The sequence below is a fragment of the Falco punctatus genome (assembly GCF_963210335.1).
Source record: "Falco punctatus genome assembly, chromosome: 20".
NCBI lineage: Eukaryota > Metazoa > Chordata > Aves > Falconiformes > Falconidae > Falco > Falco punctatus.
In genome coordinates, this window is record NC_137600.1 from 738060 (window position 1) to 763632 (window position 25573).

The 25573-nt window shown below is 40.3% G+C and overlaps 2 protein-coding genes across 3 annotated transcripts in view; both read left to right on the plus strand.

Annotated features, from left to right (window-relative positions):
• Nucleotides 1-1061: 1061 nt before the first annotated feature.
• On the plus strand, nucleotides 1062-8688 carry GKN2 (gastrokine 2). 2 transcript variants are annotated; one of them, XM_080370155.1, is made up of 6 exons: nucleotides 1062-3528; nucleotides 4070-4123; nucleotides 4655-4786; nucleotides 5287-5397; nucleotides 6197-6350; nucleotides 6903-8688. In XM_080370155.1, exons 1-6 carry the CDS (start codon nucleotides 3517-3519, stop codon nucleotides 6980-6982), a joined length of 543 nt encoding a protein of 180 aa, XP_080226281.1. In that variant the 5' UTR covers nucleotides 1062-3516; the 3' UTR covers nucleotides 6983-8688. The 2 variants fall into 2 exon arrangements, with proteins under 2 accessions (XP_080226281.1, XP_080226280.1); XM_080370154.1 differs by having other exon boundaries at nucleotides 6197-8688.
• A 29-nt stretch (nucleotides 8689-8717) lies between these two features.
• Nucleotides 8718-25573, plus strand: part of BMP10 (bone morphogenetic protein 10) — a 32215-nt gene continuing 15359 nt past the window's right edge. Inside the window, exon 1 of the mRNA XM_080370178.1 lies at nucleotides 8718-24006. Within this exon, the coding sequence (XP_080226304.1) occupies nucleotides 23673-24006 (334 nt within the window). The 5' untranslated portion in view covers nucleotides 8718-23672. The remainder of the gene's footprint in view (nucleotides 24007-25573) is intronic.

Sequence of the window (25573 nt, forward strand, 5' to 3'; positions counted from 1 at the left end):
TAAAATATGGTGAATGATGGTAATAAGTTACTAAGGGAAAAAGATTTATGGTTCTTCTAATCGGACTGATTTGTGGATGCTAAATGGCGATAGGTACGTCCTTAGCCTCCAAGATCCAAAATACACATAAAAGTCTTATTTTGTATGTCACAAAATCCTCTGAAAATTTAATTATTCCACTAGTTTTCAAGAAGGGCACTGAGAATCTGAACTGTATAATGCTAATCCCTGCAGTGTCATTAGCAATGAGTTGGAAAGCAGTTTTGTCCTTTTCTTCCAACAACCATAGCCAATTTGGCCATTTCAGTAATGTGTCACATTTGGACGCCTGATTCTCCAGATCTTCCGTCAGCTTCTGATTGGTCGAGTAGTTTGTATGGCAACCCTACACAGCTAGAGCCTTTGACATTAAGAATAACTTACAGAACTAATTACAATAGTAGAAGCCAGGAAAAAAGGTGGGGGGCATGCTTTTACTGTAGAATGCCCTGTTCTTTTTCCAGTACAAGTTTGCCTCAGTTTTAAAGCTCTCCTCAAGGCATTCTGTTTCTGTACTAAATTCTTGTACCACTGTGCAGCAAACTCCCAAGGCTAAGAGCTGTTTCAGTTTTAGCCCTTTTCTCAAATTAGTGTTTCATTTTGTGCACATGCTTACATTTTCCTGTGTTCTTCTACACTTTACTGTCTGGCAAGAATTAAACAACTGAAATTATTCTGGATTAATCCTTGAACTTTATTTACTTTTTTTTACAACTATGGACTGTGATTAATTCTGCTTGACCTGTCCTTGTGCCAACAGATTTTTCTGGACTGTGTCACCCGGTCTTTATCTGATGTGTGGCATGCCCAGCCCAGCTTGGAAGCATCAAGATTTTTGTTGATTTTTTGAGGTGTTGCTGCATTCTTTACTTTTCTCCCACTACCTGCTCACTCCCTGATAAAGTAAATATTGATGCAAAGTACCTGGAAAAAAACCAAAATGACTCACCAGGAGAGTTTATTTTGATAGTATAATCTCACTTGAACTTGACTGAATCTCTCTCCCTTATGTGTTAACTTGAACTGAAATTGTACAATTATTCTTTTCATTTGATGTTCAAGGTTTTTTTGTTTAAGTTATTTTTTAGAGTATGACAGTGCCATGTAATGGGTCAAGTTCTGGCAATTTTACTTACAGAGATTAAGAGTAGTTTTGTATCTTAATCGTATTTCATTAGGGTAAATTAGAATGTATTTGAAAATATTTGGCCTTAAGAAAATAACAAAGAAATTAAGTTTTCTAGAGTGATAAATGTTGCAGTGTTGTGACTGCATACTACTTGCTCTGAACATTACTCAAATTCTATTTTCTGCTGTCTTCCCTGACATGACCAATCTGACTGCAAGTGTAACAGTTGAAGAAAATGATTGCGGGGGGGGGCAGTTTGAGACTGTTGACTTAGATCAAAAGGATCAAAAGCAAGAAGACTACATTGAGAATGTGGGCATCGTGAAATTTCATGTTCACCAAGGGGAGCTGAGTCACAGCTTCCAAAGCTGAACCTCATTCTTCCTGAGGACGTGTGAAAGTGAAATTAGAGCAGGTTATAGCCTTTCTTATGCTGTGCTCTACTTCAGTTACTTAATACGGAAGGGTGCTTAGGGGACTCTGGAGTAGTCATGGGTAGTCTTGCCTTGGAGTGCATGTGTGTTAATTTCAGGTGTATTGCTGGGACGCATGTGAATAGCTGTGAGGAAAAAGTCTCCAAAAAGCAGGGCTTTCCTATTGGAAGTATATTTAGGCTTTGCCTGAGGCTACTAGGAGTGTGTTCTCTCTTGCAATAATGTTAACTAGTCAGATGCTTTTTAGGAATTAATCTTTAATTTTTGGTCTTGGCTGATTGGATCAGGAAAATTCAGTCGGTCCAATGTCAGGTGAAAATCATGAGATCGTGGCTGTTGTAATTCTCCTTTGCTAAATAACCATCGATTTCACATGTTGCTCTGCTCTTGCCTGTGCCTAAGTATATCAATGCTTAAGAAAGCAGAAGCTCTTGGGTGTTTTGTCAAGAGAAATGAGTATATGAAGACATAATGACTAATGGGAAGTTAATTTAAGCTTTATTTTAAAAATATTTAAAACTTATTAAAGCTTTTTGTTTTAGTAGCTTGTGGTGCCTGAACCCTGTAGGCTATGAAAAACTTGACTGCTGAAGTCTCTGAGTATTTCTGACATATCTGTAATCTTAGAAACAGTTTCTTTGCAGAAGAAGGGACGGAGTCAGCTTTCAAGGGGAGGGTAACATAAATCCAATCTAATTAGTCTAATTAACTATGCTTATTGAATTTGATATCTGTTTGTATGTATTCTGATATATTTGCTTAGCAGCACAGCTTTGCTACACTTGAGATAACACTTTCCATGTGGAGTTGGGTGGAATAAAGCAAATACATGCAATGCCTTTTTTTTTTTTTTTCTCCTTCCTTCGTTGGGGTCTGTTTGCTAAGAGAGATTTCCATACAATCACTTTCACCTTTCTTCTGATGACTGAGATTGCAGAAAGGTGTTGGCTGTGAGGTTGAGTTCTTGTTTTATTAGAAGGGAATAGACTTCAATTAATGACATTCCAGTAGAAAGTAGCATGTGATTTGTCAAGGTTCCAGCACTGGCTGATGTGGAGTCACAGATGAGGAGTCCAGGCGTGGTTGTAGTAATAGGAGAATGCTTCTCATGGCAATAGCATGTGGTCATTGACGTTTTCATAAAATACAGAAAACTGGTAGTTTTAAAGGAGGAATCCCCATCTTGCTCCTTTTGTTTTGTGACCTCGTGTGAACCACACATCCTCTGATGTTTCATGTCACTCCTCTGTACGCTGAGGAGGCTAGAAATTACGAAGATTGTCTTCTGAAGTACAGTTGTTATTCCTAATTATTTCAATGCATGTGTTAGATACATCATGGTAACTGATCAAAAATGAGCAGCACTTCTCGTTGACTGTTTGTGCATATATTAGCTGGAATAAATGGCCAAAGAATTAGTCTGTTCACTGGCTGGCATGTAGGCTACCGTGACATAGGTATTTCTTCCAGGATTTGTCTGCAGGCTATCAGGCTGTTAGGGAATATATTTGAGAAGACAAAATGCAGTTTGTATGAATGAATAGTAGAGTGATTCCTGATGGCATTTAATTCTGAACAATATCCTGTTAAATATTTAAAAAATGGAACCAGCAAGAGTGGGTACACCTCTAAAGTTTAAATGAGTAAATAGTAGCCATTTGTGGAGTGATTCATTTTACAAAAGTTGACTTATTGAATGCTTTTAACATATCAAGGTCAGGTTATCTGTGCCAACCCAAAATTCAGATATGAGGCTTACCACAGTATGGCATGTTGATATGGACTTGTTTGAGTCATGAAGAAAAGGTCTGTCAAGTGTTTCCCACACCTCCAGCAAGATATAAAAGTTGAAGGTCCCTGGGTTTTTCTTGCATTCTTACTTCGTGCAGCTTCTTGTTCTTATCTGAAAGAAAAATGAACGGACTTGTGAGTATATCCATTTTTGTTGAACTTATATTATAAAAAGTTCCTTATTTTTATGAACAAAAGGATAGAGAAGAAGATGCTCAAGTAAGTGGTACAGGAATGGGATGAGTATGATCTGTGTATTATTTCTTTGGGGTTGTTCAGTGGGAAACTTGCATTACTTGGGTGTACAGCGATCCCCTTGAAGTCAGTGGAAGCCTTGTTTGAGCAGAGTGCAGAACTTGATTACAAATCAGAAGAGGGTGTTATGATTTAATAATGACGGTTGTAGAGGCAAATCGAGAAGTAACATGGCATCAGGAAGGGACTTCTGAAAAATACAAAAAATGTATTGGTTATCATTCTGCTTTTTTCAGGCAAAACAGACCCTAATAGCAAGAATTTTACAATGAAGAATTGTAATTATTTTCAACTAATCACATGTTAAATGGGTAATTTTTCAAACTGAAGCTATAGGTGCTTCCCTCACTTCATCAGCTGGGGATATTTTATGGCACTGCGTGGTGTTTCTGTCAAGTGAGAATGTATATTCCTTTTACAGACTACCGTTCTGGTTTTGCTGGGAGTCTTTTGGACTCAGACTTCTGCACTTACAGTAAGTAGACTGATAAGTCGCCTACTGCAAGTACTCATTTAAAATTAATTGGATCCCTGGGCAGGGGGCAAATATAATAAGAAGAAAAGCATAGAAGAAACGAACAAGGTGCTTATTGCCAAGTGTAGTTAACAACAGTGGCAGTCAGATAAGCAAAAGAGGCAGCTCTGTGCAGATGCATAGTCGCAGGAAATGGGGGGTGGCATAGGTCCCCTTAGCCCAAGCTAAAATTTGGGGACTGTTGCAGTCTCCTGCCGGTCCCTGCTGCTACACATGATGACTGGGATGCCCCGTGTTGTTTTTCCTTAGCCTACAGTGAGGGCCTGCCCCCTCCTTTCTCACCCTGACACAGTCCTGCATAATAAATCTCTACCTCAAGAGTCTCCTGAGACTGCTGGAGGGTTGTTAAGGGATTTAGTATTTACATAATGCAGTCATACTTGTTTATTTGAGAGAAAGAATTTGTTTATACTATACTTTTTAAAGTTGCAAGGCAGATGATGAGCAATGATTTTGTGTTTTTTACCAAAGACCTATGTCCTTCATGAACCTAACAAAAACTATGTCACTGGAACTATGACCATTGACAGTGAGAATGATGTGGCTGATGTCCATGTCCGTTCTGGAGTGTACTCCTCTGATACCATCTTTGACTATGCGCATGTAAGTACCTCTACGAATCTGCCTGGATTTGATCTCTGAGGAAGTTTTTAAACTCAGAAACTATTCTAGTGTCTTCTCACCATAAGTCGTCCTGAAACACTGTTTCTTTGAAGACTCCCATCACCTTTCCTCCTCTTAGTCCATCTCTTTGTTTCACCCATGTGATGGTAGTTTAAAAGACTTGTTATGAAACCTGTGGTGGCACTTCATGAAAGTGAGAAGAACCTCACCGGCCTCAGTGAGGTCGGAGTTGAGAACGGGCTGCCATCGGTCATGTATAGCGAGTGCAGTAGAAGACTGTTGGAAAAGATACTTCCAATCTGATGGACAGACATTAGTGTGGGCAGGCTGCTTCTCTTCCCCAACGGTGACGGTGTAAATGCAGAGTCATTTCACAATAGTAGCCTGTGTAGCCACTTTGTGGTTCTTCTAGAGAGAATCAACTAATCTTAGCGGTAGCCATTTTTAATTAATTAACTATAATTTTTTTTTCATTACAGGGCTATATTGCAACAAGGTTATTTTCACGACGTGCCTGTTTTATCATGAAAATAGATAAGCAATACATCCCGACCCTGCAAGAAATTGGACGCCTGGCTTTTGAAAGACAGGTGACACTGTAGTGAAACCCGTGCTCTATAAAAGGAAGGCTACTGCATAAGAGTTGTGTGGTGTGATGGGAGCCATCCGTTCTGCCTTTAAGAACAACTGTACTTAGGAATGTCTTTTACTGTGTTAGCAATCATGAAGCAGTTCTGACAAGATAGAACTTCAAGGGAATATTATGTAGAACATTCTTTTAGGATAATGCGCAATCATGGGCCTGTGCCCTGTGGTTTTATAGTGGATTGTCTAGAACTGTAAGATCCCCTGTCCTTGGAAGTAGTGTAATTGGACTATTTTGAGGTGATCATAGTATGAGTTTAGACAGGATTTTCCTTTTTTTCATTGTCATGCTATAATTTTGAACTTGACATAACTTGAAATAATTTTGTTTGCAGAACAGAACTTAGAAATCAATTTACTTTGACCAGACTTTGACTTTCCTATTTAGGCAAATGTTTCCTGAAGGTCACTGGAAGTATTGCCTGGAGATGAACTTGAGCTCTGGCCTGTTTAAGGACAGCCTAACAGTAGCACATTTACAGCAAAACTTACTGCCAGTTAACAAAACTTATTTTGATAGTAATACAGCTCAGTTTTGCTATGTTAGCAGAATTAGTATCTAGTGAATGTTGTTTCTGAGTAGATTGAAAATACTTATTTTTCTCTAAAAGCATGAAGCTTCTTTAGTTGCTCTGTGTGAGGCAAAGGAAGGTTATTTTAGGTTCTGGGATTTTCTACAAAGGGTGTCCTAGTAGAATGAAACCAAAGCTACATTACTGATGATGTCTAACATTTTCTTTTTAGACTATGAAGGAGATATACTCTCCAAAGAATGTGTGGGTACAGTTCCAGTCTGGCAATTCTTTCTTTGGGAATATCAAGAATTGGTTTACCTATGGAAAACAAATTGAAAAACTCTGCAAAGGCCTGCCTCTCTACCGCCTTGTAAAGAGTCAACGTAAGTTAAAGATCAGAACATTATGTTTCTGTTACAGAGCAGGAGTACCTTTCTATTCTTTAAACCCAAGTCCACATGGTACCTTTGAGGCAGGAACATACTGCCCTGTTTTAGAGCAGATGAGTAAACTACCTAGTGAGACTGAAAGAGTAAGGCTCTGGGATGCTTTGGAAAAATCTGATAAAGTACTGTATTTCATCGTTAGTCATTTAAATTCTGGAACGCCTGTTCAGAGGAACCCGCTGTGTAGCAGCTGTACCCAACTTATGCCTCAACAATAAAAGTCCCACAAGGCATCTACTGTATGCCAGTATGCTACCGGCTGTATGCAGCTTACGGGAAAGGGGGAGCACAAAGGTGATTTAAAGTTGTACAGACCCTTCCTCCCTTTGAGTTACACCATAAAAGTTTTACACCGAATCCATTGAGACCAAAAGGAACCTTGAATAGGACCATAACTGGGGATTGAAATTTGTGTATTTAGCAGACTTTTCCTTGCTGGATACAGGGATGTTGTCACTGATAATATTGTCATTTTCTTGTTTCTTTTAGCACCACTGAATGTTCGTGGCTGTGCCAATGCAGGAGTTCCAAACATTTTGGGCATTCAAATCTGTGAAAAAAGCCAGTAGTCTGGATCTTGGCAATTCTGCTGCATGGAAACGACTTGTTTCTTTGCATGCTTTTGTGGTTGTAGTCATGTTCTCCAACTGGAACAAAACTGGGTATTAGACCCAACTTGCCTATCCAAAGCTTTGAGTGTAATAAACAAATAAAGATAATGAAGCAATTAAAATGCTTTGGTTTTTTTCTTCATCGGAAAGCAGAACAGAAATAAAGTGGGCCTTGCTAATTTTCCTACACAAGAGTTGCATTCCCCTTTGATGCCTTGCTATGCTCAGGCTGCAATATAACCTAGGCATTGGTGTGTGCTGCCTGCCAGTGAAGAAACAATAACAGAATAGTTTTTTCCAGTGGAGAATTGCCCTTTGGCATCAGCAGTCAGCCTCCTCAGGTGCTGACTCACGTTATGTTGAAGGGAGGGAGCAAACAGATGAATGGATAGATAAAGGGAGGGAGAAGCTCTATGTTATGAGCATTTGCAAAGAAGCTTGAGTTCTGCAAGGCCGCTGAAAATTTGGAGCAATTTGAGTTCATGTGATGGGTTGGAGAGCTTTTTGTTGTGGGTATTATTCAAAGCCAGATAGAAGAGACTGTCCCAGTCCTAAAACGTTCATAACCCAGAATAAAATGATCTCTTCACACAATGCCAGTGTAAAAAGAGCTGTGACCACTTGCTGAGTGCCCCACATATGTTGGAGAGTAAATTTGTGTCAGGAGCTGATTAAATACACGATGAGGCAGCATCGGTGCTGCCTGCCTGCTCTTCTGATGGATAGCAGTGGATGGTTGAATTCACACATCCTTTCCATCAGTGCTTGGATGGAGTGTATATTTTGGGGCTGAAGACTAAATGTTTACTGTTTAATGGAGCCTTGAATGGTTGCCAGAGGGCAAAGCATTTATTTGGACAAAACTAGCCCCAGGTCTGCAATGTGTTATTTTCAAATAAGACTCATGGTCAAGCCATCTGCTATTTATTAAAAGAGCATTTTATCATCTGGTGAAACTGTTCTTTCAGATTAAGTGTATTCACAACAGGCTGCAGGTTCTTGGGGATCCAAAGAATGTTTCTGGAGAGCCAAACTTTGGCAATTAAATCTAGGAATTTGTATGTGTGTCTGCAAGATACAAGATAGCCTGTTTAGTTATATTTTGAAGTCGTGCTCACTGACGGGAAGTAAAACTAGGAGTTGTAGTTGTGATGTTCTTGGCTGATGCAGGGGGGATGTCGAACACCTCAAAGCACTCTTTGAGAGCACTGCTTGGCAAGAGTACTTGTGTGGGTTGTGGCTTTCAAAGTGTTTATGGTTGCAGTATCCAGGGAGGTTGTGGTTTCAAGACCTTCTAAACTGAATTGGAAGCCCTCTTCTAGTTTCCAAGTGACAACTGTCATGTTTCAACCCTTTCTTTGTATATTCTTCTGTTAGAGGGTGTGGAAGTCATGACAAGCCCCTGCCCCAAGTCAGCCAAGCTCTTCAAAAGAGAGATTATAACTGCCTTAATTATTTCAGGCTTAATAGATCTTTGGATTATTTCTTTAGGGATGCTGACCTGACATTGACTATCCAGTGAAAGATTGAAGATCAGAGATTGAAGCAGATCCCCAGGGAACAAACTGGTAGAGCTTCCAGGGAGGCAGACTAGATGTACGAGCAAAGCTGAGTCTTATTATTCTAAAATTATTATTTAATTCAAAAGTTATCTAAAATAATTCTTCAATTATTTTATCTGTCTTTTTCTGGTTTTCTGTCTTACTACAGTATAGATGAATCTGAACCTTTACTGTGTGTGAAGTGTAATAATGGTCCTTTGAGAGTCTCATCCTTTTCCTACTAGTTTAATCTGAATTAGTTACTCTAAAGCAACTCTCTGCATATTACATTCATTTATTAATGGAACAATATTCTGAAACATGGGAGTGGGATCTGAATAAAACTGAGTGGTTATGCATGGTTATAGAAGACGCGGTGCTAAACTTGTCCATTGACCCAGTGATAAAGAGCATTACTCATGTGAAAAGAGTCCTGTTCTCCTCTTGCATAGCTGTTTGCAGATCATAAGAGCTCTTCTTAATGGCCAAAATAAGAGATGTATTGCTGCCTTGGCCGAGGCAGGAACTTGATCCAGCTCTTCAATCTTCACTGATGGCTTAAAAAAATTGCTTTCTGTAGTTTGACTGAATTTCATTTAAATTATAAGCATATTCGAGGCCTTAGATTTTTTCTTTAGTAAGTATTGCATGTACATCTAAAAGCTTACCTGTTTACTGCCTACTAATTTTGAAAGGCAGTGTTAGAAGCTCAGTAGTTTTGCACTCAATGCTAGAGTAAATAGTTCTACAAAGAACTCTGAAACAAGCCTCAATACCTTATTATCTGCCATTTAATTTATTTTGAGCTAGGGAGGTAAAGTTTATTCCCTTTACATACTCAAACGTCGAAGAAGATTTTTTCTAACTTATATTTTAGGTCGCAAACTCATTGTATCAGTCAGGCCTGATAGCAGTGTATTTGTTTTTTGACTGCTGTGTTTGTTTGATAAATAATGCTTCAGCTCTCCATTTACTCTCACAGCACCTCCAAGGCCAAGGTGCCCAGTATACAGGAAACTGTTCTGGATGGAGCACCAGGAGGCAGATCTGTTGTGATGCTGCTGTACCTTTTGGGGGCAGCTCACAACAAAGACAAAAGGAGCACAGGAAGAATCATATACCGCATGACCCATATGCCCACATTCTCCTTCCCCCTGTGTTTCAGAGTATGATCTGTTTTCACATGAGCACGTGAATGGGCATGTTACAGCTCTGAATTTACAGACCTGGAGCCTAGGCCAGTTGGTATCACCAACATATCACTAATTCCAAAGTTGATGCTAGAAATGGCTGCAGAGCAAAATAAATCTGTTGTCAATTTAGTAACTAACTACAGGACAAACAGGAATGTACACCCAGCTCTGAGCAAAAGCAGAGAAAAGGACTATGCAGGAGAAAAAAATTTGATATTTTATCTATTTGATACTGCAGTTTGCCAGTGCTATGTCCTACTATTTCATTTTTTGCTGACAATGCCCCGGTTTACCATATGTTCTACATACCTGTCTTAGACCATAATTAATCTATTTCTCTTGTCTTGCAAGGTGATGGATATTATTACTGGACTACAGGAAAGACCAAGGAAGTAAAAAGCAGCAGCAACAGGTAAAATATCCCTGTAGGTATGGTCCATATGTTGCTTTAAATAACTGTAGTCTGAAAATGTTTTCAATGTTTAAATCTACAGCCTGTCAGCAAAGGGTCTGGACTGAATGTTCATGATCTGAAGAAAATATACAGCTTTCATGTTTTTGTATCACCTTAGACGTGTGTGTTCTATATAATATGAAGTATCTGTTGTCACAGAGCTAATTAGGTATCAGTAGCTTTATGGGTCATCTGTTGGTAAGGATCGTTTTGCATTGTGATCCATGGAATGGATTGTGATTGCCACTGGAATGGATGAGAAATTCCCCGATTACCACAGGAGGGACCCACAGAGGATTGTAGTCACTTCCTAAGTGGAGAGCAGCCAGCAGCCTTCTCAGAAACAATGGGAGAGCGTGAGTTATGTTCACAGTCAACAAAACAGAGTGCTTATCCTAATAACTGCCAAAGGTTAATGTGTAGAGTGGATAAGATGAGGCTTATTAGCCTTAAGCGTAAGATTAACACCTTGAAAATTGCACAGGCAACTGGTATATCTGTATCAGGAGAGGGGCAGGGCTGTGGTGATCCTACGAGGACTGGAACCCAGATCTGTCACAAAAATGAAGAAAGGAGCCAATGCACAAGCTTGGATCCTAAAGACATATTGGCTGAAAGTCTAGAGAGGAAGGGAGTATCAGGATGTGACTCTTTTTTACCTTGAAAGTTACCTGATCTTTCCAAGAGCTTCTCTCCTTCAAAGTGTTATGCATGTTTTGGAAGTTCAGCTAGCTTCTCAGCTAGGCTTTTTCTATAAAAGGTGGGGAATATGTTTTATGTGGAAGAGAGCTGTCTGGGTGTGCCTGACCAAGTGTCTGTGTGCATGTGCAGCTTTTGTAAGTTAAAACAATATTCATCCTAGGCTGGGGTATCAGAATAACGCTGATTATTTGCTCACAGCTTTTTTAAAAAGCCTGAAAGGTGTTTAAAGGCACGCCTGGAATCCAAGCAATGGTATCTGTTGGATGCACACTGACAGGCAGCTAAACTATGTCAAGCGTTTGGGGAAGGCAGAATTAGCACACATTCCAGTCACATCTCCAGCTCTGCTGCAATTAACCTTTCCTGATCCTTACACATATCAGTGGGCAGGAAGCCTCTATGGTCCCTCACTGCCAAGGACACCAGTTTATCTAGTCACCTGTGCTGCACGTTAATCCAAGATCTTTTTTTCCACTGAAGCCATTCCATTGAGAATCTCCCCCCAACTTCCCCAAATTTCCCGGTGTACAAGACTATGAACGTCAAGGCATGATGCCTTTGCCAGTTGTGAGCATTTTAAAATGGGAGATTAATGCAGAAATTCTTACTCTGTTGAGCAATGCCATTTAAACGAAAGACACTGCTTAAATTAGGAGGTGTGGCAGATTTTTATATATCTTGTCTGATACGTGAAAACAAGTTTTCCAATTTGTATCAAGTAATGAAAAGGGATAGCTATTAACATTAGCAAATTTACCTTTATAGGAAGAACTCCCCTAGCAGAGAAAAATGAAGTCAGACTGCTATTTGAAACAAAAACTGTGCAGTCTGGGCTGGTAAGCCAAAAATGTGAAAGAGCGTCCTCATTTGCTAGGTCTTCCCACCCTTTTTGTACTAACAATGCATAGCCATGAGGAAAAATAGAATCATCCCTTAATTTTAGAAGTCAAAAGCTTGCTGCCTGAGCATGTATCACTAACTGCTCAGGAGCAAATTGCTGTGTTTGAGCACTGAACATGGCAAGACGCATGTGCAAGAAGAAAGGACCCATTCCAGTAAAGGGAAAGCATGTCCTCAGTTTGAATTAAAGTGCCTAATCTTAAATAGTCAGATTATAAATTATGGTCTGGAGAGGAGGTGGGCTGGGTTTTGCATGGTTACTTGTTTAAAATAAGTAAACGCCTTGGCCAGTAAGCCACACTAGGTTTTCCAAGGCCTATAACCCAGTCATGGTGGTACGTTTGCTTTCTAGAGCTAAGAACCTAGTCATTTCCATTGACCACTAGATGGCAAACAGGTACAGTAACCTCAACGGTTATGCTTTTCTTACTGCAGTGACGTGCGGAATTAGACTCTATAACTCGAAAGTTATAAAGTAGGTATGTTTATTGCGCGCAGATGCACGGGGGATCGCTTCTCCACAAGCGTGCATACCCGAAGTGACGAACCATCTCACATTTATACAATGAAACAAATGAATATTCAATTAACGCCTATATATATTCGTTACCTAAACCCGCTTCGTATGTTTATTAGCTTATCAGTCCTTTGCCTAGAATGTGGTGGTCTTGCAGGTTTGTAGGTGATTCATGTTCTTGTGACCATCCGATCATCTCCTTGCATCTCCAGCAAGGAGACTTAGCACTCCCTCCCTCTAGATAGCATTGGAATATCTCTTATCCTTTTCTCATTCTTTTTTAAATAGCCCCTTTGTTAGAGGAAGAAGGGCAGGCGTCTCCTCAAAAATGTAGGCGTCTCCTCAAAGCTGTGTGCCTATGTGACCAGACATCACACCCATGACTAGTCACCATACCCACATTCCTTGAGGAGACATATACAATCACAATCGATGTCCATTGTCCCCATTTCACACTATTTCTCCATATCAGCAGTCTGAATCCAGGGTTGTTAAGTGAGATCTTGCTGTTGTGGGGCTAGTAAAAACACTGATTAGGAGGACACCTAACTCAAAAATAAAATAAAATTAATCTCTGTCAGCCTGAAAGCTGTTCCCTAGGAAGTAAAAGCTCAGGATGCAGAGGGTTAGAATTCTTTCTTTCCGATTTCCAAACCAGTGGGATGTTTGTTTTCACACATAATTATGCCCCATTTGTTGACTAACTGAACTCTTTTTTGATCCCTTAATATTTGCCATTTTTTATCTTTTATATATATATATACCATTACCTAGTGAGACATTGGACTTGCACAAGGTTTATTTATCAAAGTGTTCTAGAAACATAGAAACAAGACCTAATATGAATGAGTGAAATCTCCCTTTCAGAAAAGTTACGCAGCAACAAATGAAAGACAGATCTGACAAATGCCAGTCACACACTGACCATGAGCACAGGTGAGGGGGGAAACCCCAACACTCCTGCATTCCTCTTATCTCTCTCTCTCTCCTTATCACAGCCCTGTTGCCACCAAGTGAAATCTAACCATCCCCATCTGTCTCTGCCCCATGCCCGATCCTTCTTAGCCAGGCTTCTTCTTCAGGCATGAGAAACCCACAGAGGAATTATGTGCTCTTGGCTCAGGTTTGGGTTTTGTTATGTTTGGGGTTTTTTAGGGGACCAAGGAGAAAAGGGGGCTGGCAGTCTGGCTGGAGTTCTGTAGCAAGGTCTCCATTCTTTGCAGGCAGGTCCTGCTGTTCTAGCACTTGTTATGGCCACATTCTTTGCTGGTTTTAGCATCTCTTTGCCTTTTCTGCAAGTTCGTTTCTTTGCTCTTTCTCTCAGCTCAGTAAGGAGGCAGCCAGATTCATGTGACTCAGCAGTTCATGCTTTAATTTTCTGAGGGTGTGTGTAGAGAGAGGAAGGTGATTCAAACCTATTGAATGGGGACCTCAAGTTGCCTCAGCCATTTCTTGTTGGATAGAAAAGCAGATGTAACATAAAGTAGATCCTTTTGTGCCTATGTTCAGAGTGCAGAAAGCACCCTTAAAAAAATCACTTTGTAATTGCTGGTGCTAGAATGAGAGCTGACATGGGGATATGAAGGAGGGTAGAAGGGTGAAGCAGTACAAAGAGTTTTTCAGAGGAGGTTCTTGTAATTCAGATAGCTTCCAGGACAGCCCAGACTATAAAGGTAGTGAAGGCCTTTATCTGTTTGCAGGCTGTAAATCCTGCCGGACACTTCCCAGGTAGGATACGATGCATCCACCCTTCGCATACATACCACCATAGTCACGATGCCATCTGCTGGAGAGTTTCCCCTCTCTTCTGCTGGCACCATTGTACAGATGGTCACGTAAGTACTGGTAAACATTTAAAAATATGTTTAAATTGAGACATAAGGACGTTAAGGCTTGAGCCAACAGTGGTAGCCAATAACCTTTTCCATCTGCTGTGATGGGAAGCAGAGGCTGTTTTCACCTAAAGAAGCTCCCTGATTCAGAAAGTTGCCCTGAGCACACTGGGAGGTGTTTGACAGCAGCACATTAAGCAATGTCCCTGGGTGCAACATACTGAGAGCTGAGCCAGGGCACTCTGCCACTCATTCCAGATAAGTCGAGCCCTTTAACACCAGGGACTGCGAGGGGCTTGTTCCATGCTCTCAATGAGATAAGCTGCCATCCACGCTTCACAAGACACTCCTATCTGCCAAGCTGCTCTGAGAAAAACTGGGAGATGTGCAGCATGATTTAAAGCACGTTACAGACTCCCCAAACTACAGTCATAAATGGGGGGGGTCGTGCTAACTAAAAGTGAGGAACTACCAGAGGGGTGGGATCCTTCAGACAGGGGAGTTTTATGCATACCTTACAGGTGTTAAACAGTGGAGGAGATAACTACAGTGCAACAAGAATGCTAGAGCTAGCAGGCCTAGAGTCTAAAAAGTGAGAGATTGATGAAAAATTCTCCAGTTAAAATGTGTTTTCATGATCCCAAGCCTCACAAGTGTTAATACAATGTAAGTAGTACCTGCAAGAGGGTAGTCTCTGTATGCATATGCTACTACTAAAATGATCTCAAACTGATGTGACAGCTAATCAGAATACAATCTGTGTATCAATGAGGTAAGTTTCCTGGGTGTAAAAGATATTTGCATAAAACTATTACCTATGGATTCTCATTCTCCCTGCCTCTTGTGATTTGTTTTTTAAAAGCTTCCATCATAAAGTCATATTTTTGATGTGCTAGTTAAATTTGAAGAGCTATTAGTCCTTCAGTTTGTTGGTCTTGGATATATGTAAGACTTTTCCAGGTGAGGAAAATCCAGCAGTTGCCTTGTGAAGTGAGCTGTTAACAGCATTTGATCAAAATCTTTGGTAACACTAACCAGTACATAAGTATTCTGAGCATCCTAAAGTTGCAGAAGCCAGACTAAGAGGACCAGACCATATTTGGAATTTTTGCTGCAATTGAAGCCAAAATTAATGAGAAGTTCTATACAGTTTCCCTTTAAAAAAAGGTAGAAAAAACAAAATTTGATATTCAATTGCATGGCAAACATAAATGAGAGGCTGCTGGCAACGCTAATTTATCCAGTATAACTCCACTCATCAAGTTACAGAAACTGAAATTTAATACATTTTAATCTTTGAATTTTTAGGACTGTACTTAAACAGTATTTTTTACTGAATCATTCTTTTCTACTGTTATGTACAGTTTGGTTTCCCTTTTTGCTCCCAGCCCTAACATCAAATAAACACAGCAAATATTAGACATGCTTGTCTAATTTTTCCTTGTGTTTTGTTGATGTGATTATAAGCTGTTGGCTTTGTAATTACCATCTCACGCTGAGACATTGACTAACTGTCAGAAAATATTTAATCTCTGCTTAGTACTCAAGATGTCAATTAAATAATTTCAAGTTATTAATCAAAATTGTCAACAAAGTAATTTCTGGTGAACAGAGTCTGTTTTCTTTCAACCCATTGTTCAAGATTAAGAATCCATAGTTCTAAAAAGCAAGGACAAGTTACATTTAGTAATTGTTCCAAGCACTTTGTTCTTTTTGGGCTGTGGGAGCATTGAAATGGAGTTCTTATTAAGGAAAAGAATGGTATTCCTCAAACAGCCCACTTGGACATAAAGCTGACAAAGAAAGAGGAACGCTTGGAGATTTCTGTGAAGTTTTGTTCAGCAGTCTTGCTTTTGTCAGTGTCACTGAAGCTGCTCAGAGAGTCGCCCAAAGTTTAACACCCGCATGAATACCAAAGCTCCATAAAATAACTAGATGATGAGAGAAGGAATTTAAAAAATGTAAAATTAAAACTTTCTCTTGACCTTTTTCTGTTAAACTGTTCTATGAAGCAAGTATGATAAGAAGCCTGTAGAGTCAAAACTCCTGGGATTAAACAGCATGCCTACTCTGCTGTTCATTAGCGCTGCAGTAGTTGCTTTCTGTGTGAAGATCTCAAATAGTAATTGATTTATTTTTGACCCTGTCTCACCAGGTTTAAATTGTCACACTGAATTAATACATTGTGTGACCTTTAAGGGGACAGCATTTTAATTGACCTTTAATATTAGTTAGGGCCTCCATTTGTATGGAGGCATATACTGAGATTATGGGAGTGGAGACAAATCAACAGATATCTTGAGACATCTCCCATCCCGTAAATGATATAGGCAGATATTCAGCTTACTGCTTCTGGAAATACTTGTGCTAATTGTAAGCATTTTTATTGCCTGTGTTAGTTTATTTTGAGGCCTTGCAGGAAAAAAGACAGGTTAAATACTGGAATGTACAGAGGCAGCTGCAAAAGCAAGCATTTGGTTTGCCTTTCTCATGTAAGGATTTAAGAATTTTCTGTGTATCATTCTCTGACTTCAGGACAGCTATGTACTTGAGTGCATGCTAGAAATTTACTGATTAAATATGAGGCCAACCCGATCACACTAGAAAATGGCAGCTTTTCCAAATAACTGCTTGGGGAATGAGCACACAGGGAGCTGAGACTCACAGTTACAATGAAGCCATGAGCTTGCAGTGAGTTTGCTGAACATGACTGACAGGACGCTGACAGGAAGGCAATGTCCAGCTATTTCCAGCTCTTTTCTTTCTGTTTCAGTTACTCAGGCTTTGCGCTGGCTTGATAATCTCTGCTTATCGTTATTTAGCTGTACTGCTGCATGGCCAATGACCTGCAGCTCAGACCAGGTCACACTAGTGCAAATGCACATTGATGGACTCCCTAGAGCCTGGAGCTTTTGCTACCTTGGCAGGAAAAAAGGAGAGAGGAAAGAGGAAAGGTAGTTTTTGTGCCCTGCTTGTTAGTATGACCCCTATCCTTTTCACTTGCCTGGAAGTAGCTTGACAAAGACGATGAGACACTGGCCTCCCATATAAAGCTATTGATGTGCATTTCAGTGTTGTCTCTGGGTCAGAAGGAGGTTGTATTACACAGTTTAAATAGTTCCCTGCCCTGTGGCTGCACAGCGACTTTTCTTCTCCTCCCTGTTTTCTTTTTCTCACTCACACAGGTTGTAATGCATTGCTACGCTTCTCTCTCACCACTCTTTCATTAAATACTATCTCTTCATTTCCCAGTGACATCTGAAATCAGAATAGAGCTGCTGGGAACAGCCCATTTATGGAAAGGAAATCCAGAGCAGCCATGAACCGAGGCATACAGGAATAAGGACTTAGGCAGATGCAGGAATGGAAACTAATTATAGTTATTCCATTGCAAGCTCATCACACTGTCAGTGTCACACTTCTTTATCTCCCATATCACATCCAACAGTTACTTCATGCCACAGCTGTCTCCTGACAGAGACCATTGTGGGGCATTTTTCTAATAATTTCATCCCTGTATTTTGGAAAAATTCAAATCACATGCTATGATGGTTGCTAGAGCGCGTTAACTTACATCACTCTCCTACTTCCCTGAAATGGCATACACGTCTGTGCTGTCCTGATTAGAGAGCAGCCTGGAATTCAAATCTTTACATTTACACAGCTTTTGAAAAGGATTTCAGGTTTTCCCAGTATCGATTTTAAAAACTTCTCAACAAGAAGTCTTGCTGTCAATTCAATCTGAATGTTGAGGTGTGATCCAGGTGCTGCGATAGACATGTGCCTTATACCTCCTTCCATTGTGCAGTGGAGAAATATGTGGGGTTTTTTTCAAGTTGATCTCAGTGTGTTTTAGTTCTGATTAATGTCCCTAAAGGCACTTCTGTTCTTCCAGTAAAACACACTCTTTAATATTTATTAATGCTGTATTACTTATGGGCAAAAGCACTCGTATGGCTGAGAGTGACAGCTCTCTGCGTCATACAGAAAAAGACTCTCAGGCTTTTTTTTTTTTTTTTACCTCAAAGGTTTTAACATAGAAACAAAGGTTCCCTTGTGCTATAATGCAAGTACCTTGTAGGAGGATGGGATAAGATATTTTCTTGTAGTGAAGCAGGACACTGCATTTTGAGTTCTGGAAATTGAGGCACGATTACTGGCTCTGCTATCGATGTCCTCTGCTGCCTTGGGCAAGTCGTTTGATAAATTTTCTTCTGTGAAATGGGAATGCTTCCTTTTGCTGTCCTGTGTGTTTCTTTATATACATGTACGCTCTTGGGGGACAGGATTTGTTTCTTATCTATTGCACAGGCAAGTGTCTAACCGTGCTGCTGACAAATAAGCATAAAGCTTAAATGAAAATTGTGAAGCTCTTTGAGATCAAAAGGTGCTGGAATGTTTGATACTTGTTAGGTTTCTTGATTCATCTGCCCTGAATATGAGGATTTGGAATTGCACTTTGAAGATCTACAAGAAGTGTCCCCAAAAGCCCATAGTGCATGTGAGTCCTTCCCTTGTGAAATCTGAAATCAAATGCTCTTACCTCCACATTCCAGTCACCATTCTACCTGTGATATTTGTAATTCATATATAAGCAGGACAGGCAATAGATACATATTTTTAATGAAATAGATTATTTATTTAATTGAGTATGTTTTTGTCTCTGAATATATTCAAAACCACCCCAGGAACTCCAAGGAATATTTTCTTTTCAGTAATGCTTCTGTATTTAAACCAAGAACAATTTTGTTTACCTCTACTGAAGCCTTAATCTCTTCAGATTTTCTTGGTGGTGTTTTCTGAGAGACTCTTTCCATAAACACCACTAAAAAAAAATCAGAGAAAAAAAAATTAAAAATAGAAAAAATGAAACATTTTTCTAACGTTAAAGAAAGCCTGATATGTAATAACAATCTAATTTTAAAATCTTAATGAAATTTGCTAATGTATGGACTACTGAATCCAAATCTACCTGAGTTTACACATGGAGAAGTTATATGTGACATTATACTAACTGGCAAACTTTATTCACTGAGGAACTATTCATGTCCAGAAAGCCCAGGACTCGTAAGCAAACATGAATCACTTTCTCCGGGGAAAGGTTCCACATGCCAATCTACTCTGTGTATTATTGAGAGCAGGTGTTCCTCCATTGCAAAAATCAGACTAAGGAAAAGTGAGGATGCTTAAAAAACACTTCACATTCTTTTTCCCCACTTCCTATAACCCAGAGGAGCATCACACCTTTTCGATCTTGTATATCGTCAACCTTGACACTTTGTAAAGCCCTACTTCACTTTCTAGCCTTTCAGCACCAAGCTTGCTTCACACATTCCTACTCAAACCCGTGCTCTTCTGCTGCCTCTTGACAGAAGAAGCCGTGGAGGCATCGGCTTGGAGGAAGTTGTGGGGTGCCTGAGATTAGAGTCTATTTTGGAGCCCCACAATCTTCAGGGCTGACCCTTTCGACAAGTGAGCTGTTCCCAGGAGTTGCTGCGTAGCCGTGGCTGCCGCTGTGTCAGCTGCACTCGTGTTTGTGCCCTATCTGCTTCGTGCGGTGAGTAGGAAAGGCCTCTCTTTACTCGCTGGGCTGATTTTCCCTTCCAGTTCTTACCATGGCGTAAGAATGGAGAGTGTCCAACCCATAGTGCCAGCTCCGACAGAAAGGGCAAAACATTAATTAAACAGTGCTGTATGTGTGCTGAATGTTGTTCCCTAACACTGCCAAGTTCAGAGCAGAGGCTTAGGTTTTCATTAGCTACATTTTCCCACAGACAACTGGAAATTAACAGGGGAAATGAACACAAACTTCCTGGAAGTGAGGACCAAGAGACCTTTCTATAACTCTGTCTGCCTGATGCACCATCTGTTGCTAATGAAATGGAGTCATTTATGCTACAGATTTGATAATCATTAAACAGTGGTGCTTATTAATGTTCCCTCTTCAGCTGCCTCAGTTAAGCTATTTAGCATAGATTTTTTGAGAGCAGTTTCCTTTCTAGGATACTTAATGCGCGTGTAAGTTGCAGTACATGTGAAAAAAAGGACAAACCTCTTCATTTAAGTGACATGAAATAATACCCTTCTATTAAACAATTTAATTCAGAAAACCAACAAATGCATGTGTTAAATTCATCAGCCTGCAACCTGAGGAAACAGGAAGCTGCTTTTATATATCAGAAGTATTCTCTGGGTATTTGTCATCTGGCAAATCCCCAGCAGGGTCTAAATTGAATAAGTTAGGAAACCTAGCAAAAGCCTGTTTGTATGTAACACAGCAGGCTGCATTGCCCTGCAGTATGCTATTGTTCATGGAGTTATCAAAACAAGAGCGGAAATGCAAAGACAGTTGGAATGTCTGAGCAGTAATTGTGTTCCTAATGAGCCACTGAATCAAGATGACATATTTGTGGGTTAGTAAATTTATGTCAGATCACTGTGCGCGCACACTGCTTTTTACTTTACATGTTTATACCTGCAGGGTGTGAAATTACAGATTCATAGAAAATATGTCTGGACTTAGAGAGGTCACTAGCCCAGCCTCTGCTCCAAGGCAATGTTGGCGCTGCTTGTGTTGCTGCTGGAGCAGTTAAAGCAATGCTAATCAGTTTTGTCACCCACCAAACCAGAGTCATACAGCAGACTAAGCTTTAAAATACAGGAAGGTGGAGTGAACCTAGAAAAGCTCCTCCGGCTCTAGAATTGTTTGTCTGCATTAACAAAGTAACAGAGAGAATTCCACTCAATGTCAGATGGTCAGGTGCAGTCCTCAAAATAGCCGGTGCATTCATAGTGAGAGAGGAGCCTCGGCTACTCAGAGCCATACAAATGATAAATAAATCCTTTTAAATTCAAAACCTTCAGTTCTAAATCTCACAGAAAACCCCAAACCCTCAGAAAGGAGCCATGTAATACTGTAGATCCCAGTGCTTACAGACTACGCAAGGCATATCCACATGCTGTTGCCTGTGCAGTCAAGCTGTTACTTGTACGTGTCTGAGAAGGAAAACCTGATATGAGCAAGGACTGAGGATAAGGCTGTATGATGTGAAGTGCTGAGAAGGCTCAGCACCTGCTGACTTCCAGCAAGCAGTGGCTCTTACAATGTGCTTATCTCTTTCATTGAACTATATCTGCATTTATATATATGAAATCAGTGCATTTCTGAAATTAAATGTTTAAGCAGAAAAAAAGGAAGCCACTTCTGTAGGTATTATCACTCTCATGACAAATGTACTACCTGCACAGTTGGCCGTGACAAGCTGTCCCGAAGTCTTTCCTTTACAGTAGCCAGTACTGTGCTGCATGAAAGAGTTAAGGCTAAGTCTGTTTCATGGTTTTTAATGTTAATCTTGCTTCCTATGGGAGTAAGGACCTTAGTTCAGCATAGTCAGGTGATGAATCACCAACAAATAGATGACTGTACTTTTCTTTTAAAGTTAATTAACAGTGACACGAACTCAGCTCCAAAATTTCCCAAAGTTTCCTGTGCTTAGCTCTGGAAAGCCACAATATTCAGAGAAGAGCCTTTGATAAGGCTGCAGAGGATTTATAGATGCACTTGCACAGATAACCATGAACTCCACAATGAGGTCTAAATTAATCTTCCTAAGCTCAAATGTCTGCTTCTGATGTAGTGTAGTAATAACAGGGACCTTGATAATGTACTTCGCTTCTATTGTCAAGTTCCCCATGTTTAGAAGAAGAAAGGTTGAATAAAATGAGGTTCAGAGGCCATGATAATGCTTGGCTCCTTGACATCAATACAGCACGTGATTTTCACAAAGATATTTAAGAAAAAATAGAGGATTAATTTAAAACAGGAATGTCTTGAGTATCATTGTAATTAATTTAGCTGGAGGTTTTTTTATCACTGGCCATTTGTGCCAGTGATTCATTTGGGCTGTTGAAGAAGGAAGAAAGTTTCAGAGATGGAGTAACAAACCAATGGGTGCACCTAGCCATAGTGGAAAAGCAGAGTCCAGAAAACTCAGCAGATCCATGGTGGTTTAGTCTTTGGGTGAAGTTTCTAGTGCTTGCATGGAGCAACTGCAGCATGAGAAGTGCCTTTATCTTGAGTGCTGAACCACTTGGCCATAGGAGCTGAGCTCTGGTCCTGTTGCCAAAACAAGGGCACTTTAAAAAGTCTGTGAAGAACAAGGAAATGTGAGGGGACAATGTTATACAAGAACTAGACCAATTTTTGCATGCGCAATGCTCATCTTTTGTTGAAACGTGCACACCAAAGCAAAAAGGGCTGCTAAGTAATTTTAACATGCCTTTTTGGCAAAATGATTTCCATATTCCCCACATTGTGCCTCTGAGCTATTTGAATCAATGTAAAGGTGAAGTCAGAGTCGTCTGTTGGCCTTTGTGTGTTTTCAGTAATTTTTAGATAACCTCTTTGGCAGTGCTGTGACTAAATCAAGATTAACTATAACCTGCCAACTCACATATATAAGATAAAGAAGGAAGGAAAGATTTTCTGAACTGTTTGCAAACACTCCAGTCCCTTCTCTGTATTCTGAGCATTTATATGGCACGCAGCACTGAGTGCTAGCCTTCTGCTAGTGTTGATGTTCAGGTCAGGAAAGAGTGGTTTATAGCAAAAATAAGTACTGGGGAGAAGAAAAAAAAGTCCTTCATCAGTAAACTGTGTGGTGGCATTGCAGGTGTGTGGTGACTATGTAAAAAAGAAGTCGAGGCGCAGCCTTACAGGCCACGCTCCCTGGCTCACATTCGACCTGTCTTCGAAGCGCTCATGCCAGGGGAGCCCTCACCAAGCACAGCTTTATAGCTGCAATGAGAGAAATCCCCCTCGCTCATCTTGAGCTCATTTGCTGCTCTGCTTTCAGGGCCTTGTGACTCCAGTATTGTGGTGATACCTAGAGCTCTTCTCCCATGCTTTGCCCTGTACAAGCACAGAAGAACGGACCTTTTCCCAAAGAAGTTCCTTTGTAACTGTGATGTAAAAACTTAGGTCTAAAATAGTTTTGAAAAGGGCAGAGCTGTTACCTTAGGGGAGCTACTGTTTGTTCTTGGTGTGAAATTGGTATGTTTGGACAGAGGCTCCGTAGAATTTACGTGTTAGCTTGAAAACTGCATGGATGAAAGTTGTTCAAAGGAAATCAGCTACCATCAGGCAGTTCCTCTCTGAGGAGAAACTTGTCCTATCTCCGAGTGTCCTAGCTCAGAATGTTTACAAAACGCTCATTAAGGGAAAGGGGATTGCGAGATAGCAACAAATCTGGTGAACAGCTTACACTACACAAGATAAGAGAGGCAAGGCAACCATAGGAGAGAGCAAGCCATATCCAATTACTGAGACCTGGTTTTGGGGAGGGGGAAGGGGGAGACAGACAGGACGGATCACAAGTTTCAAGACAAGAGCTTCCAAACTTGTCATCTCTCTGTGACACAAGCCGTGTACAACCCAGGGGATAAAACCGCCACTTAGCCCACACGAGAGCTAGAGCTTGTTGAGTGCGGTTGGAGGCTCAAGTGAAGTCATGGATTCTGTAGTTCTCCAGCTGTGGGCTGTCCTCTGTGTCTTGGTTCACTTTGCCGCTTGCAGTCCCATCCTGAGCTTGGAGCACTCTTCCTTGGAGGAAGACGTGCCTCTTTTCGACGAGATTCTCTCCGAGCAGGATGGTGTTGATTTCAACACGCTGCTTCAGAATATGAAAAATGAGTTTTTGAAGACGTTGAACCTCTCTGACATTCCCCTGCATGAAACGGCCAAGGTGGATCCACCAGAGTACATGCTAGAGCTGTACAACAGATTTGCCACTGATAGGACATCTATGCCATCCGCAAATATTATTAGGAGCTTCAAAAATGAAGGTAAGATATGTGCATCTCTAGAAGTAAATAGAAATGACTGTCTTCGTAGTCAGCGTGAACTGTATTTACCAGGCATGGGGCAAGAACTGCACTAGGGGAAAAAAGGCCTTTCGGTGGGGGTGGCATTGGAAACAGGCAGTGAACACTGCATGTGCCAGGGTTACCCAGATCACACTTCTTGTGAGAAGGATCCTTTGTCCTTTGCTTTTGAGACTGTAAGGCTTTGGGGGAAGTTTCTTTAATGTTTGGGCAGCACCAAGTATAATTTAGAGACACCACTTTCATTATCCCTATAATGACACACATAATTTGCAATTACCTGTTGATTTTTCAAATGCATATCTTAAGGCAAGAAATGTTTTTACACTCTGTTCAAAGGTGCAATATTTTCCTATTATGAACTTAACCTAATACAGCTTTTTGTTAATATCCTGTCATTGATCCTCCTGAGATTTGTAACATTTTCTTCCTTTGGCATCTGAGCACGGTCCCAAAAATACATAGAAATACGTGAGGCAGAATTTTGGATAACCATGAGGTTTTACTTTGGAGGACTAGAACATTTCCTATTTAAAAAAACAAACAAACAAAAACAAACCAAAAAAAAAACCCTGAAGAAGTGGAATTGTGACCTTAGGTGGGTTCCCTATATGTTTCTGCTTCAGCATTTCCCCTCAGTTCAAGATAATGTTTCAGTGCTAACATTCAGTAGTTTGTCAATACCTACTTGCACCAACACAGGTTTTATGTTAAAAACGTATTTCAACGAAACAATTCCAAATACCGATTCTCCACTTGACAAATACAAGTGCTTTGGTTCGTTTTAACTACTCAGGCACACACGCAACTATTGAAACTGCTGTGGGACTTCTCTCATCCTTTGTCGATTGATGAAGTATAAATATATATGTATTGCTTTTTCTCTAACATTTGCAGTTTCAAAATGATAACTATAAGGAGAGGCTACATGTAAGTAATTTCAGTTTTGCAATGCAGTGAGATGCAAGGAGAGAATCCAGAAGCTCTGTTCTGCTCTGCCCTTCTGCCAGGCCCAGGCACTCCTTAGCCACAACCTTTTTCTGGTTTGAAGAGTCACTCCATTGTGATTTAAAATCTTCTTTACATAATCTTTTCTCCAGTGTGGGAAAGTTTATTGAAGGTTTGGTGCAAACCAGTTACACCCACTGGTGAACAGTTATTCATCTGAACAGCCATGCCTGTCACTACTCATCAGCATAAATGAAAACACATGCAGGAATGCGTGGTGTTCTTTTATCATTTTGCAGTATTAAAAAAAAATAAATGGGATAAAAATTGCCAAGTATGGTATGCTAAAGAATAAAATAGAGTGTGGTTTAGTGACATAAATCTGAAATTGTTCCACTGGCAGAACTGAAATTCTTTCAGATTTGCAGCACTGAAAATGGTACAGACTTGACTCTTGCCAGTAATAGATGTGGCAGTTTGCAGTTCCGTGCCATTCTGTAGCCATGACATTTGATGCCTATTTCATTCATCACTGCATGAGCTCTGCAGGGGATCAAGTAAACTTGGCTTAACTTTCTGT

What these genes read in the sequence shown, in the direction of transcription:
- GKN2 (XM_080370154.1), top strand. An exon ending in CCATCTTTGACTATGCGCAT is followed by an intron (nt 4,787 to 5,286) that starts GTAAGTACCTCT and finishes TTTTCATTACAG; the next exon opens with GGCTATATTGCAACAAGGTT. An exon ending in GCCTGGCTTTTGAAAGACAG is followed by an intron (nt 5,398 to 6,196) that starts GTGACACTGTAG and finishes TTTTCTTTTTAG; the next exon opens with ACTATGAAGGAGATATACTC.